This window comes from Ipomoea nil, unplaced genomic scaffold (assembly GCF_001879475.1).
Source record: "Ipomoea nil cultivar Tokyo-kokei standard unplaced genomic scaffold, Asagao_1.1 scaffold3030, whole genome shotgun sequence".
Taxonomy (NCBI): Eukaryota; Viridiplantae; Streptophyta; class Magnoliopsida; order Solanales; family Convolvulaceae; genus Ipomoea; species Ipomoea nil.
Genome location: NW_017619458.1, coordinates 3561569 through 3579397, shown reverse-complemented (window position 1 = coordinate 3579397; position 17829 = coordinate 3561569). Strand labels below are relative to the sequence as shown.

At 34.2% G+C, this 17829-nt stretch overlaps 1 protein-coding gene across 2 annotated transcripts; it reads left to right on the top strand.

Moving 5' to 3' along the window:
- The first annotated feature begins 10733 nt into the window (after window positions 1–10733).
- LOC109163462 (nuclear nucleic acid-binding protein C1D) lies at window positions 10734–14088 on the top strand. Of its 2 annotated transcripts, none has more exons than XM_019312208.1 (6): window positions 10734–11111; window positions 11223–11278; window positions 11666–11720; window positions 12036–12116; window positions 12195–12437; window positions 13726–14088. In XM_019312208.1, exons 1-5 carry the CDS (start codon window positions 10877–10879, stop codon window positions 12428–12430), a joined length of 663 nt encoding a protein of 220 aa, XP_019167753.1. In that variant the 5' UTR covers window positions 10734–10876; the 3' UTR covers window positions 12431–12437; window positions 13726–14088. The 2 variants fall into 2 exon arrangements, with proteins under 2 accessions (XP_019167753.1, XP_019167752.1); XM_019312207.1 differs by having other exon boundaries at window positions 10736–11111; window positions 12195–12470.
- Window positions 14089–17829: the final 3741 nt, after the last annotated feature.

Sequence of the window (17829 nt, the reverse complement as noted above, 5' to 3'; positions counted from 1 at the left end):
GAGTATTGAAAGATACAGATTTTCCAACACATGTTTATGACAGAGAAAATTATGATTTCGTTGAAGAGGTTGTCTATTGCTTACTTACATTGTTTTGCTTTATATATATATATATATATATATATATATATATATATATATATATATATATATATATATATATATATATATATATATATATATATATATATATAACTTTATTCACGTATTTAAATTTTCTTAACTTTCATGATTCTCTAGATGGACAGGTGCCTGAACCTCCGATTGAAAATTTGCATAATGAGGATTCAAATAATGAGGATTCTGCTTAGAGATGAAAAACGACAAATATGTCAACAATTTACGTTTGTTATGTTATTTGTTATTATTTTAATTCCTACAATTTATTGTTATGTTATTTGTTATTATTTTTACTCCTACAATTTATTTTCTATGAAATTTCTATTATATTACTCTTCATATATTTTCTAGCGAACCACACAGTTTGTTTAATGTTAGCAATTTATAATATCAAATTTCAAATTACTTTGATACAATTTTTTAATAACACCTTTGAAAACGTCAAGGCCAATGAATGATTAATATGTAACAACTTTTTAATTACATCTAACAAACTTAATAGTTATTCACGAATTTGAAATACAAATTAAATCTTTTCAAATTTGTTTAAATTTACATTTCAATAAATCATTCATTTCACCAAAATAAAGAAAAAATGCAATAAATACATACCACACACATGAACTTGAAAATGACCAATTCATTCAATAAGGTGGTGGCAAATTATTGTGTTATGCACAAATTTTAAATTCATAACAAGTTCACAAATTTATGAACACACGTCTATAATATTATGAATAAAAAATATTTTACATATTATGAATAAAAAATATTTTACATATGGCCGAATATATACACAAATTAATTATGAAAATATTATTATGATAATATTACATAATTGGAAATAAAAAATATTTGATTTATAACAGAATATAGACTAATTAATTATAAAAATATTATTATTATATTAAAATAATTACTCTATATATATTTCAAAAATATTCCGTGTGTGACTAATTAATTATGAAAAAAAAAAAAGAAGAATGTGACACCCCGTAATCCAAATTCGATTAAGGGATTAATTAATTGATTAATCATAATTCAATTGGTAATTTAATTCCTTAAAAATCCTGAAAATTCAATAGTCGGGGGACTAGTAATTGACTAGTCAGCCCCAAAGTCAAGGTTGTACCTTAAGCATTGTGAGGAGTTCCCTTGTCCCCTTACACCTCTTCATTTTAGTAAGGGTATTCATGACTTTTCACATTGGATTAGTAATGCAAGCTAACCTAGTAGACAATCCTCATTTCTCTCCTTACACTTTCCAAACTTTAGCTCTACCTTCTCTCTAAAAAGGTAGATAGCTTTTCTTCCAAGCCAAGTTGAAGCTTTGTCAAATCTTCAAGAGTTGTCTCCAAGATTCTACCTTTCATACATTTGGGCATCTAGGAGGGTAAGATCTATGTTCATCTTGTGTTTTTAGTGTTTTCTTAGGTGTCTTTTCTTAAAGATAGAATCTTTATGATCTTTTGGTGTGTTCTTGAAGTGGGTTTGGAAGGTGAGCCTTATTAGGAGCTTGGTGAAGTGTTAAGTGAAGATTTTTGTCTACAAGAGGTAACTCATGCTTTACAAAATCTATTTTGCTTACCTATTTGATGATTCTTGGATTCTACATGTGATTTTGCTATGAAATGTGAGTGTTTATGCATTGTCTTATGAAAATGCATATCTAGAGCTTGTGTTTAGGGTTCTTGTGTGCCATTGTTTGGCTATTCCTTTGATTCAAGTCATTTTGTTGTATTTGGTGAGATTTGGCATGTTTTGGACTTGAATTTGAGCTTGGAGTTGAAAATCCCCGAAGGGATTATTTTGGTGTACAGGTGTGTACCCGCGGGCAGAGCGGCGGGCAGTGACCTACCCGCTGCCCACCCGCGGGGTACATGAGGCTTGTGGGTATGTACCCACGGGCGGAACCGCGGGTAGGGGTCTACCCGTGGGTCCACCCGCGGGGAACAATATGGTGTTGTTTGGGGATTTGTTCCCCGTGATTCTTTTGACTCGGTATTTCGTCTTTTGACTTCCCGATGTTCTTTTGTGGAACTATTTGAGCGTCTTCTTGATGTTTCGTATGTCTAGAACTATATGGTAGGATTCCATGCAGGTTTTAGTGTCTTGAATCGTGCTAAGTGTTCAACATTGTGTTTCGTTGAACCGTGATGAGTTTTGTGTGTTATTCGGAACTACGTTTGGTTTACCCGTTTGATAAGCATGCTAGTTCGGTGTTTAAATGCTAGCGTGTGTGTTGTTTGTACCTTCTTATTGTTGATGATAACTTGTGTTATTCATCGTTGTTGTTGGACTGTGATCCATTCCTTGATTGAGTATGGTTTCATATCTTTGTTGTGATCCGTTGATTGATTCCTGTTGTGGTGTGATGTGTGTGTGGCTTTACCTGGATTGCACGATTTATGGTATGGGACACTAGTCACCAAGGTATTGCAGTGGTCCTCGTGGTGGCCATGGCGCGATTATGGAGTTTGTGACCTTTGTGTAAGGTTCACGTATTTCTTGGGTGGCATGTGTTGCCGTGTGTGTGATCGGTACCCTCGTGTACTATGAAATCGGTGGTTCTGTTGGAGATCTGTCGGAGAGGGGACGACGGTCCTCGGAGGGAAAAGGTTGGACTTGGTGTACAGGGGTCCTGGAGGTAAAGGTTGGAACTAGACATAAGGTTGGGGGTAGCCATAAGGTTGGAATCGGGCATAAGGAAGGCATATCAATTCGTGATGGGTGATGTCACGAAGGCTTGTGTAGCCGTTGTGGTGAGTTATCTTCTTGTGACGTGTGTTGTCACAAAGGCATGTGTTGCCTAGGCATGTGTTGCCATTTGTCGTGTCCTTATTCTTTTGTGTTATGCATGTCGGGTGTTAATCTATTGTGTGATGATAGATTATACCTTGAGTCGTTGTTGTTCTTTGTGGTCTTGGGATGTGTACCCTTATCTTCGTTGTGAGTGTTTGAGTCTTGTGTTGACCTTTGCTCCTGGTTTTGAACTTATATATATGTATTTCGTTTCGCAAAAGGCTTTACAAACGTATATCTTATCTATGTATGATATTTCACAAGTTTTGGTGGGTTACCAGCATTATTCGCTGACCGGGCGTCGTCCCATCTTTTATGTGTTTCTTTCAGGTGATGTTTAGCCGAGAGCGCGGTTTAGTGCCAGCTAGTGTAGCTCCTTTCATATGTTTTGTGGCCTGTGACCCCAGTTTAGACTTAGTACTTTGAATGTGTGTGGCTTTAGATGTTGAATTATGCAGATGTTAGCCTGTGCGTTCATCTCTGGATGAGCGTGGCATAGCACCCCTTTTACTTCCAGTTTATATATATTCCTCTTTCAGTCTTCCGTTGTGTATGATGTTTTGTTTAGATATCTGCGTATTTAAGGCTTTAATTAGCTTGGAAAAATTAGGGGGTGTTACAAAGAATATTATGGTAATTAATTAATTAATTTATAAAATTTTCGGTACTATCATAAAAAAAATAATTTCCATATTGTCATATGCAATATGACAATATACAATTATATATATATATATATATATATATATATATATATATATATATATATATATATATGTATGTATATATATATATATATATATTAAAATAATTACTGTGTACATATTCTTACTAATTTGCAATTTGAAATTCTACTAAAAATAAAGATTACCGTGTATTGAATATTATGGTAATTTCTGCTCTTTATTCAATATTATGGTGATTTCTTCCCATTCTGTCATATGCAAACCGTGTACATTGATATATATATATATATATATATATATATATATATATATATATATATATATATATATATATATATATATATCCAAATTTAATTAATTAAAGAAATTATATACAAGATTAAGGGATATTCCGTGTGCATAAATTTCGTGTGATTAATATATATTAGGTTATATCACTAACTCTGTGTTAATGATATATATTAGCCTATGTCACTAATTATTCAAATTAGGTAAGGATTATTATATACAAGATTAAGGGATATTCCCTGTGATTAATATAAATTAGGTTATATCACTGATTCCGTGTGAATGATATATATTAGCTTATATCACTAATTGTATCACTAATTCCATGTCAATTTGCAATTTGTTATTCTGTGTGACAGTATACATTGATTGATATATATATATATATATATATATATATATATATATATATATATATATATATATATATATATATATATATATGTATGTATGTATGTATATGCTACACCTCTCGGTCAAATTTTCTTCTCAAATCAGTACACAATACTCAATACTACGTTTTCCTCATCTACCTACATTTAAAACCAATACACAATATTGCATCGTACGGTTGAATTTTCATGGAGTCTAATCAGCTTTCTGCATCCGATCTCTCTCTTAGAACTACAAAAACATCTATATGCTTAGGTTAATGCGCTGCTATTTTTCTAGGGAATATCAACAAATGCCATTACAACACCAAACTTTGGAATGCTTATTTTATGATTACAAGGTATGTCTTGAATTTATAAATTATTTACAACATAGTTTTTTCTATTTTATTCAATATCTATTTATTAATTGTAATTAATGAATGATTCTTGTAGGGAATATGCATATATCTACAAATTCTAAAAGAATATGTGGACAAATTTGCTACTGTTTTGATTGAAGGAAAAGTGTATGACATTGAGAATTTCATTGTGCACACATCTCGCGTGAGGTTTAAGACGATGACACGATGATTAAAGTCTCAGATCAAGATGATTCGATTTTTCTAAAAAACATGTTTAAATTTAAGGACTTTGGGTCCTTGAAGGCTCCAAGGGGTGTTGATTGTAACGAATTAATTGGTAAGATCATTGCAACAACTTTTATACATATTGTTCTTTTTATTACTCTTTCATATAAACCTATGTCATTTCTTTTTGCAATTTTTCAATTTTATTTTTTTCCCCACATATTTGATTGGTCGTGTAGTTTCAATTTATGAGCCTAAAGTTATTCATGCTCATCAAAAACCTCAAAGGTTGACTGATTTCGTCATTGAGGATTGTAGGTATGTATTTTTGTAAAATTGTTATGTCTTCTTTATTAGTATAATTAAATATAAATATATAACCTTTTATTACGAAATCAATTTCTTTTAATTCAGTGAAAGTAGATTGTGCATAACCTTATGGGACGAGCATGTGGATTCGTTGTTGCCGTTCTATAATGTTGTTTTAACAGATCCATTGATTGTTATACTTCAACTGTGTAGGGCAAGGGTGACTGAAGGTGAGTAATAATACAATGGTAGATTTTAATTTATTTTTGTCAAATATACGTATTTAAAACTGTTTTTTTATATTAGATGGTGAGGTCAAGATTTCCAGTTCCTATACTGCAACTAAGATTTTATTTAACTACGAATGTCCTGAGTTTTTCAGTTTTAAGGAGAGGTATTGACACATTTTAATTTGGTCACGCCATATAATATGCAATCGACAACATCTTGAACGATTACAATATATTTGTTTTAAGTAGTTTGCCTAGGTTCTTTACTCATGTTCGGAGTATAAGCTCAACTTCCAGACTCATTGGAAGCGGATCTATTGGAGCTCTGTCGAATCATAATATCACAGTCAGTTCTTTAAAGGATATTCATGATGAAAAGAAGGTCACAATCATTTAAACTAAATTTATATTACATTCATTTTAACATACAACTCATGATTTGACGTGTTTTTAATAAACTTTGTAGGTTGGACAATTTTGGGTGTTTGGAGAAATTCGTGATATTGAAAAAGATTGGTATTTCACTGCATGTACGAATAAGAACTTTTGGAAAGAAACTTCAACAAAGTGAGGACAAAATGTATTGCAAGCCATGTAACAAATAGTTGGCAAATGGAATCATAAAATATAAATTGGTGATTGATATCCTTGATGATGATCAAGATGGTCAACTAATTTTGGATAATGCGTGTACCTCTCTACTAGGGGTCACTACTAGCGAGTTAAAGGTGAAATATTCTGAGGTTAGTGAAATCACCACTTTGTTTTTTACAATGTTAATAATTTTATCAATTTTATAATTTCTACTTTAATGTTTATTTGGTTGACATAGGAGGGTTGAATTGTATGCCCAATGAGATTAAAGAATTGATTAGAAAGAGCATGAAATTCAGGATAGTCACACGATAGGAACAATTCAATTATAGAGGAAATGTGACTTTTACTGTTCTTTCTGTGGAAAACTAGTAGTTGCACCCGTGCGGTGCACGGCAATATGTATACATAATTATAAAAAACTAAATAGATAGCGAAGTTGTTGAAATTTTATTAAACATTATTGAATACTTCTCTGTATACTACATTTGCAGTGGTTTTTTTTTTTATTTTACATTTTCATCCCAAATAAGAATTTTTAATCCCTTCGGATTACTCACTCTTGACACTGCTACATACAATTGACCATGATTAAAAACCGGTCTCTTCAAAAACAAACCCACGTTGGAGAGTGTCTGGCCTTGACTTTTATTTATTGTCATTGCATATGACAACATTAGTGGGAATTGCTTCCTTTGGAACTTAAAAGGCAATCTTGGATCAGAAGGTGTTAAGGACATTCTTGGAATTAGGACTTTTGTACCGGCACTTGCACCGCATAGTATTTGAGCTTCTAACACATGATCTGCCAACTTTGTTATTATCATTCTTGTACCATTGCACAACCCCAATGAGTGATCAATATTCCTCAGAAGCATAACTGGAAACCCAACTTTTAGAGTCAATGAGTGATTTGGCACTCCTGAACACCTTAATCCATTTAAAAATTCAGGAGTGTGCAAATCAGCAAGCATGTCAACATTTGAATCTGATTTACAGACTGAGTCACAACTGAGATACGTCCTTCCTTCTGAATTATTGTAGTCATTCATGTATTCATTTACTGCATCCACAATATCCAGTGTTGGTGCCAAAATAGCACGATCTTTTAGATATTGAATATCACTATGACCTCTGCGGAACATAGGGAATATGCTATCAACAATTGTAGAAATTGGATCCTCAGCACAAGTTAGCACAAATTCTTCAGGAATATTTATCTCACATTCTCCATGCAAAGACTCACCAATTGTTCCATCACCGATATTAGCAATCCACTTTGCAAATTTTTCAATCTGTTGAACATCAGTTTCTGATTGCAATGACCTTAGCCTGAGATTCTTTGTTAGCCTAAATACTTTATAGCTTCTCCAAAGATATGATGCATTGACACTTGCTCCAACAATATCTTGCCTGGTGCCCTTTGGAATGACTGGTAGAATCTGTCTGAAGTCTCCACCTAACACCACGGTTTTCCCACCAAAAGTCATATCCAAGCTATTTGGATTTTTGGCACGCATGATATCTCTCATACTACGGTCTAAAGCTTCAAAGCAAAACTTATGCATCATCGGTGCCTCAACCCAAATGATCAACTTACATTACATTAACAATTTTGCCAAAGGACTGCTTTGACTGATGTTGCATGTTGAATCTTCATTAACAGCAATTGGTATTGAATATCTAGAATGCGCAGTTCTACCTCCTGGTAATAGAAGCGATGCTATACCACTTGATGCCACATTTAAAACTATATCATCCTTTGACCTTAAAGCAGACGACAATGCTCTCCATAAGAACGTTTTCCCAGTTCCACCGTATCCATAAACAAAAAACAGCCCTCCAAGATCGTTCTCAGCATCTTGCAAAACATTTGCATATATAGCCCTTTGCTCTTCGGTGAGTTGATGCACCAATTTTTCATTCTCTTCCTTCATGACATTAATATCATATGCTAATTCCTCTTGTATCATACGATTGGTGGTTCTATCATGAATCTCTAAATCCGGCATTGGCATCAACGGAAAGTCTTTCAAACTCTTTCCGATAGCAGAAAGCATTATTTCTATCTCGCGAAGTGCGAAATTCTTTTTCTCATCTTCAGATAAAATCAAATCTGTGATAATATAATCAATCGCATATTTTAAGTATGTGTATACAATAAATCTGTACAAAGTGAAATTACAAATATAAAATTTTACCTGTAATGCCCAATTGAGCTCTAATTTTGAATTGTGCATCCTCAGCCAAATAGTGCCACGCAGCTTCCCACACAACTTCAGGTTTAGCCATTGAGTTTGACATTAATAGTGTGACAAACAATCTTCTCAAATTAACACCGGTCGCCCATTGACTTGCTTCTACTATAGCATGAACATACTCCTTGTCGTCGTCTACTAATCCCCTGGCAGAACACGCATCCCTAAAAGAATCATATTGCACACCATCTACTTTTTTTATGTCCAAAAAACTCGTGGGCCCTTTTACTTTATTCAAAAGACATCTCAAATAAAATATCTCCCCTGTACCAGGTGGCACATAGAAAAGTCTACCGATGGCAAATCCTCTTTTCCTTGGTTCCCATTTCCTAACATCTTTCTTCCATACAAATTTAGTGGGCATCTCGGCATATGTAAGTTGTTTTGCATCTGGGTAGGTTTTATTAGCCTCAAACCATTCTAAGAACATGCTCTGCAAAATTGTTGGACGGCTGAGTATGTTATCAACAGGATCGTCATCTGCGAATATAACACTTTGTTGATTGGGCAAGTGAAAGCTCAATCGCTCAACAGATGGTGTCCTTAATTGTATATCAAATCCAAACAATCGCCAAGCTGCTTCACACGGAGAAATATACCGACAGTCATAGAACATATTGATTTCATCGATCACTTTTGGACTTTCGTCATCGCTGTTGGATTTGTAAAACTCTGCGGTAACCCTATCATGGCCCTTGTTTACGTACTTGAACAAATACTTGATTGACCGGGATTGATTACACCATTCCACATTAATATGAGCCCTATACTTCAGTAACAAATGTCTGCTGTGTGGTACTACGTACCTATTATCCAACTCAATACCATTGCGCATGACAGACCTGCCATTGTCTCTTTTGCGGTATATAGGATACCCATCCTCGTCCACAGTTGATGTATTAACAAACTTCTTGGGAAAGTGTTTAGTACACTTACCATTTGCCATACATGGAGAAGTCATCCTTGCTTTCCCGCAAGGTCCATGCATCATAAACTCCTCAACAACTTTGAAGTATTCTGGATCTCTTTCTTGGTCAGGTAATTCAGCTGAAATGATGTCTAGATTTATCCCACTTTCTGCTCGATTGTTTTTATCCAGAAACAAAAGTATATGAGCATGCGGTAGTCCTCTTTTTTTGAAACTCTATAGTATAGATCACTGTTAACAAAGAAATTGCGCATGGTGAACACGTTTCCACATCATAATTTACCTTAACCACCCTAATTGCATAAAAAGCAATCATGATTGTGTGGACCATGGTCCACACAAGCTGTGTGGACAATATTTTGTATATTATAAAATAATGTATATTTAGTACACAAATAATGTACTTACTTTGTATTCAGGGAAAATATATTATTTGAATACTAAAAATACATTATTTTATATAATGTACATTCAGTACACAAATAATGTACTTTTAGTATATTGAAAATGTACTTTCTTTTCTGGTCCATACAACTTTATGTGAATCATGGCCCACACAATAATTTGTCCATAACAATATAAGTTAATGTGTCTAATTAAAGTTTTTTTAGTTGAATTGTACTTTGACCTATAAATCTTTCAAAAAGGCTGAACCCCAACTCTAAGGGCCCCCACACCCAGTCCGACAGAGCATATGAGAGGATGCACTTTGACCTATAATTGAATGACCTATTTGACGCTAAATAATGAATTATAAATTATAAATATAATAATATGACAATAGATCTCTCTTTTAAAAAAAAAAATAGTATTACTAGGATATGTCCATGTTTAGTTGTTTTACCTATGCAATTTTATAATAAAAAATAAATTTTTAATATATTAAAAATACATTATTTGTGTACGTAAAATATATTTTTTGAAAATATACTATTTGAGTACTGAATGTCTGAATGTACATTTTATATATATATATATATATATATATATATATATATATATATATATATATATATATTTATAATCAAATAATGTACTTCTAGTATATTAAAAATTTACCTAATATTCATGGTCCATACAGCTATGGGGGACCATGATCAACACAATAATTTGTCCAATTTTGTGCGCTGCCTAACTAGGCCAATACGATCATTAAATTATGTATTATGATCAACATTGACTATATTATAATATAAATTATTGATATACAAGTATATTTTTAATAAATTAAATATTTATTTTTAATGTATTATTAATTTAATTTTTAAAAATTAATTTTTAATATACTGTTTATTCACTTTTAATATATTATTTGAAAATAAACTTATACGGAGTATTATATAACAGAGTCGTATTATTTAAAAAAAAAAAAACATATATTATATTAAAATTCAATATTTTTAATATTCCAAAAAAAAAAAAGAATACTTAATTTAGTTTACAATACAGCGTTGGTCAAGCGTCACTTGAAACTTGAATCCATATAAAGAATATGTATATTTATTAGTTATTACGGAGTAAAAAAGAAAAAGTAAATTAAAGAGGGAAACCCTGTCACTTACGCCGTACTTTCGTCAGTAGACAACGTAGTCCCTATCGGAAAGCCCTAAAACCTTCATTCGATTTCATTACTGTAAATTTTGCAAACAGCCAGAGTGCACTCTAATCGGGTTAAGGAGAGGTAAAGAATCCCCGAAGGAATGGAAGGACAAGGAGTTGCGGAGGAGAGAGGCGGCGGCGGCAGCAGCCGGCAAGTGATTCCGGAGGCGGCGATGGATGCACTGAGGAGAACCTCCAGAAACATCGACGAACTGCATGCTAACATGGACCAGTTCTTGTCTGCCTGCGACGCCGATACTCTTTCTCGATTGAGCCCTCTTGAGAGGGCCCACTGTCTGCTCTTGCTCTCCAAAGCCGCCACCACTGTTTATGCATGTATGGACTATGGAATACCCGTGGGCATACACTTGTATTATATTGGAATTGCGTTTTGTTGGATTCTTGCATTTAATTTGAGTTAATTCCTGATCTTTTTGCTATTTTCAGTGAGGCTGAGATGCAAAGGGGTGAATCCAGATGAACATCCTGTAAAGTCCGAGATTGTATGTGTTCTTATCTCCTTAATATTATTTATAAAGATGTGTGGCTTGTTAGTATTTTCTTGTTGCATTGGAAAAAATGGATGTTTATTGGTTTATCTTTCTCCTTTCAATTTCCTGATATTTTGAGATTGGTGTTCCTTAGATTAATATATTTATGAGTTGAGATGGTGTGTAGCAGTGTAGAGCAAATGATGGAATTTGACTATTATGCCTTGTTTATCTCTTGAGCTTTTGATGAAGGGTGTTGGTTTTAGTAAATATATTTTGGTTGCTTTAGGTAAATTACTATGGGATTGTTTTTCCTGTTAAAAGATTTAAATCAATTGCATTTTACCTAATTTTTATTTTATTTTATTACATCTGAGGTTTTGATGGTCTTTAATGTAGGAGCGGTTAAGCTTGTATCAAGAGAAACTGCAGCGTTCTGTGGATTTGAGTAAAGGTATTACTGGATCCATATCATTCATTATGACCACAAGGATTAAAAGGGCATGTTCTTTTTTACTCCATATTTAGTTTGTTCCAAGTTGACATAAATTTCAGAATATAATTGACATCTCAGATGGATGGGATTGAATGATCTACAATCTACAATATTGGTTTGTAGAAATGGGAAATTGAAGCATTTCTAGATAGGCTAGTATTTACTAAATCAATGAATAATAGTTAGGTAGTTAAAGAATCTGCATAATGTAGTAATATACATACTGTTATGGGGTTGCAATTATTTGACGCTTTCTTTTTGGGTTTCTCAAAGCACCACTGCGTCCCTCGGCCACCATAAATGCTCAAGCTGCAACTCGGTTTATTGAGCATTCTTTGCCTGATCTTACATCTGGTGAGTGATTGGCTCCGTTCTAGATAGTTTTCCATTTGATTGTTACCATTATAGCATAATAGCAGGCCTGTTTTGCAGAGCAGAAGCAGAGTATGAGAGAAATCAGCAAAGGGGAGGGGACAAGGATGAAATATTTGGAACGAGTTGTCCATAAGAAGAGAAAATATCAATCAACTGATAAACAATCTGTTCAAAGTGCTGCCCAGGAATTTCTTGAGAAAGCCAGTCGAGAGCTTCTTGGTGACAATAAAAATGGTTTTAAGGGACCCTTACGCCGACCCGAGGATTCTGATGAAGATATACCCATCGCTTAATCCTCTGGTAGATTTCATCTCATCTCTGACCTACAGTCTGGTAACTATTCTAACTTTATTAATTTAAGGCATTTTCTATTCTGCTCCAGTATCACAGTCCTATAAAGCATCTATATTCAATATTCTGATTCTTTTGTCATCCTATTTTTTACATGAATTGAAATTGTCATTTTTGGTATACTGTTCAACCCCCCTCCCCCCAACAAAAAAAAAGTACTGCATATTATGAGTTTGCCTTGATTCATAAGGCTTAATGTTGAAGTCTAGTGGAGCTCTTTTAGGGGTTAAAAACATGTGAAGCAGACTAATTTCCAATTTGTGCTAGTAGGGCTCTAATTGGTTTTGGTTTCCATTTTATTCGACTAGTGAGTACTTACCAAAAGAATCTATTCAACTAATTATTACATCATCTATAACTTGTTGACTGTATGCCTAATTGCCTATGTCCATATTTTGCATCCTATAGTGTTTTCTGCTCTTCTGCCAATGGAAATTGTTTAGTAAGTAGTAACTAAAAACACCATTAACAATACGTGGTGAACCAAAAGATAAGCTGCATATAGTCTAAGTGTCTAACTCTGTTGTGAAAATTCATGAACCTGACAAATCTTTAGGTTGGACTTGGTGCACAGAGCTTTCTGATCTTGCACGGTTTGGAGAAGGAAGATGTGTATGCAACCTTAGCTTTATTTTCCAATGGGCTTAAACCCCAGCCTGCCTTCTTAGATGATTTCTATTGCCTTTGCATTGCTTTGATAATTGCCATCTTGAAATCCTACACAAAGCATACATCTTTTTGGTACAAATGACTGGACTTACTATTATTATTTACAATCTAAGAGACTGAACTTTTAGCTTTCTTCTTGTTATTCTCCTTGCTCTGGTCATTGCTTTCATCTTTTTGGGGTGAATTGCCATTTATGGTGCTGGGCAAAAACAAAAAGGTGGAAAAAAAAGTTGCAATAATTCTTACATTGATAAAAGTCCATTCAGATTAGAGAACAAACATTAGACTATAATACTAGTCATGACAATCTGAACGAACATGACGGTTATACCTACTAACATGGGAATCACTTCAGGTGATATTTCCATGTGTTATGTGTGAAAATTACATACTTGCAATTCTATGCCCGAACCATATAGATGGAAATTTTTCTCTTCGCAATGGTTAATTCATTTTTTTGGTTCCTTGATTTATGATTTTTAAGAATATTGAATATGTGTAAACTGTAATGATGTGAAAGGTTGAATCGGGTGATCTGACCCACTTGTCTGCTTATATACTCCTGCAGGATTATCCAGTTTTGTGCCTGTGTTTGCATTTTGCAAGAAGACCTGAACCAGGGAGTAGATCTGTCGGTTCTGTCTCATTTCTCCTCCGCTCCTAGACACGATTTACGCAGTTCAGTTTCAGGGATAAGTAGCTTTGATGTTTGTTTATATCGATAGTCTATGTTGTTTTTTTTTGTTTTTGTTATGTTGTTTCATAAATAGCAGTAGTCTATGTTATGTTCTTGTTAGTAAAACATCACTCTAAAGATTTTGGAACCTGCTACTCTGCGAGTCTGTGATGCTTGCCAGAAGCATTATGTGAATTTTGTTTTTGTATTTAAGGTTCAAAGATAATGTTTTCTCGATCTCAGTCCGTAACAAAATTTTGTCTTCTGTTGTAGAAGTGAGCTCTTGAGTGGTGTTAAAATAATACTTTAGATTTTGAAAATTCCTCAACACCTCTCAAACTGTATTTATCTTGATACAATAATTAGTACATTGTAATTAAATATAGAAAAGTGCACTTTATTATTCATTAAAAGTTATTCATAAATTGATTTTTTTTTTTTTTTGAAAGGAGCCAGACATATATTAGAGATAAGTTGATATAGAGTCTGGTGAGATAGTATCTCCGGTGTGATAGTATCCCAATACATAGCAGTAGCATGATCAAAAGTTGTAGACGCTAAAGTATGAACTACTAAATTACTTGCCCTAGATTCATAAATTGATTGATTGTATAGAGTTAACAAAATAATACAAAAATGATTGTATAGAGTTAACAAAATAATACAAAAAGAACCTGTCGCCAATTATTCATAAATTGATTGATTTTGTGTTTAATAATACGTACATTTGACTTAATTTCTATATGTATTTTATATATATTATTTTTAAAGGAGAAGTGTCAAATAGGCCCATGTACTACTGTCTCAATTCTCACCACGAACTAAATTAAAGGCTAATTAACCATACTTACCTGCTAAATTTGTTCAATTGATTTTTTGTAGGTAATTGACATTTTTACAAGTTGCTAACAGGTTACCAATTCAATTATTAAAAAAATAATTAAATTTAAAAAAAAAAAAAAATTCAGCCACCGGTGGCTGAGTATTTCACAGACAGACGTGGCTGTCCGGCGAGGACAACCGGACAACCACGGCTGTCATGTTTGAAGTCTACATCTGGACCTCAGACGACCTGGAACGAGGGCTGGCTGCCGTCCTCGTTCCAGTCCCTCTAAACCTCAAACATGACAGCTTAAATTACTCAGCCACCGGCTGTCCTTGCCGGACAGCGGTGGCTGGAATTCCTTTTTTTTTTTTTAAATATTTTTAAATTATTTTTTTAATAATTGAATTGGTAACCTGTTAATAATAAGAGCCAATAACACCGAGGCTCAAACTTCCAACCTCCCATATGGGAGTCCAACCCGGATGTCATCTGAGCACAAGGTGTATTATGAAAAATTAAATTATAAATAACTTTAGTTAAGTTTAGCTGTTTAGTTATCTTAATTAGACATATAAAATGAGACTACTTTAATTTAAATATTTAGATATATAATTAAGTATTTTTTTAAACTTAATTATGGTTTATCTTTGGTATAGAGCTTTTTGGATCAACTTTCACTTGCGTTAGTGTAATTAGTGTAAATATCAACGTTATGTCCCTACGCAAATTATGCTGTGCAACCGAATGCACCTTGCAAGGTGCATATGGTTGCAAAACGGCGCCGTTTTGGTTAAAAAAAATGCGCGTCCCACTTAAAGAAGAAATCAGGTTCGATTCCCGGCAATAACATTTTTATATGTCCAGAAATTCATAACTATATAACCACAATTTCATAACTATATATCCACAATTTCATAACTATATATCCACAGTGAATGAATGAAGTAAAAATCCACAATGAATGAATGAATGAAGTAAAAATCCACAATGAATGAACTAAATATCCACAATATATGATTGAACTAAATATCCACAATGAATGAACTAAATATCCATAAATTCATAACTATATAACCACAATTTCATAACTATATATCCACAATTTCATAACTATATATCCACAGTGAATGAATGAAGTAAAAATCCACAATGAATGAATGAATGAAGTAAAAATCCACAATGAATGAATGAATGAAGTAAAAATCCACAATGAATGAACTAAATATCCACAATATATGATTGAACTAAATATCCACAATGAATGAACTAAATATCCATAAATTCATAACTATATAACCACAATTTCATAACTATATATCCACAATTTCATAACTATATATCCACAATAATGCTATTGCTGAGAGTCGAACCTGATTTTTTTTTTTAAAGTGGGACGCGCGTTTTTAATCAAAACGACGTCGTTTTGAACCGTATACACCATGCGCATGGTACATTCGGTTGCACAGCATAACTATTGATGTCCCTAACATCAAACCACATGTCTATGCTTAAGCTTCTATCAAGTAAAAGTAACGGAGAAGAAGAAGACTTTGGCTTTGTTTGGTTATTGGCAGATCCACCAAAATCTATAAATTTTGACTACTTTCAGCATTTTGACTTGCTTTAAGTAATGTTTGGTAATCAACAATTTGGTGCAACAAGTTTGTTCCAAATTTTTGAAATCTGAAAACGGTTAAAAGTAGTGTTTCAAATTCGCATTGTAGGAAAAGAAAAATCTTCCACAAAACATCATTTTAAAGAAGAAAAAAAACTGTTATAATTTAAAGCCTGGCTTCTCACAAGGGAATGTAATAAGGTCATTGAGCTCATTTATTAAAGGAGACTTGGTGCTCATAACTCATTTAATCAAACATCTCTTTACAAACAACTAATACAATTTGTCGATCAAAATCTCTGACACAATCCGTTATCCGCTAATTGCTATTTTTCAAACAAGGACTTTAAGTAGCTTAGATCAAAGTCTATAGTGAAAAATGTATTCACGTCCGTCCCCTCCCCCTCGCCCCACCCCACCCCACCCCACCCCTTTCTGATTAAAAAGATAATATTTATACTAACTATTTTAGTGTTACAACGTACAAAATGATAACAAATGCGGTAACTATGTGTGCCCTCTATACTCGTGCCTGTCATGATTCATCTTGACATGCACTAGCACATATTTCGTTGAGCATAATTAACTATAGCATCATTCTAAACGTTGGGCATTCTTGGATGTATGGCCGAACTATCAGTTCGATTGCCAATCATGGTTTGCCTTATAAGCGATCTTACAGCGGTCAGCTGTTGCGCTGTCTGCTCCCCGATGAGGCTAAAATTGTGACGGTAGCAGCTCACCGAAGGATTTGTGCGGCTCACCAAGGGGCCAATACTTTGTCTCGAAAGCTCATTATTCAGGGTTATTACTGGCCAACCATGGTGAAAGGCTGCATTGATGAAGTGCCCGACTTGCCAGGCGTTCGCTAAGAAAGGCACTCAACCGGCCACCTTTTACACCCTGGTCACCACGGCGATCCCATTTGCTAAGTGGGGAGTTGATTTACTTGGGCCACTGCCCCAAGCGCCTGGCCGAGTTTGATTCTGCATAGCGGCCGTGGATTACTTCAATAAGTGGGAAGAGACCGAGTCCTTGGCCACCATCAATAAGTATCAATGTTGCCGATTTATATGGAAAATCATTATATGCATATTTGGACTACCCGAGCAGTTAGTCACAAACAATGGCCGGTAGTTTGACAACAGATCCTTCACGGCATTTTGTGTGCAGAATGGGATCAGGCACATTAAGGTATCCATAGCCTATTCCCAGGCGAATGGGCAGATTGAGGATTTGAACTGTACCCTCTTGGACGGGTTGCGAAAGAATCTAGAGGAGTTGGGCGGCACATGGGTAGAGAAGTTAGAAAAGGTGCTATGGACCTACCGGACGATTCCCCGTAGAGCGACCGCTGAAACTCCCTTTGCGTTGGCGTACAGGTTCGAGGCTAAGGTCCCGACAAAGCTCCTAGTACCCAGCCGGCGTGTCTTGTTGTACAACGATGAGGGCAATGAGGAGACACTACAAATCAAAACGAATTTCTTAGAAGAAAGGCGGGACACAGCCTACGCTCGAATGGTCGAGTATTAATAGGCTGTTAAGCGTTACCAGG

What these genes read in the sequence shown, in the direction of transcription:
- LOC109163462 (XM_019312208.1), top strand. Translation starts at nt 10,877, where the DNA reads ATGGAAGGACAAGGAGTTGCGGAGGAGAGAGGCGGCGGCGGCAGCAGC. An exon ending in ATCCTGTAAAGTCCGAGATT is followed by an intron (nt 11,279 to 11,665) that starts GTATGTGTTCTT and finishes TCTTTAATGTAG; the next exon opens with GAGCGGTTAAGCTTGTATCA. An exon ending in TTCTGTGGATTTGAGTAAAG is followed by an intron (nt 11,721 to 12,035) that starts GTATTACTGGAT and finishes GGTTTCTCAAAG; the next exon opens with CACCACTGCGTCCCTCGGCC.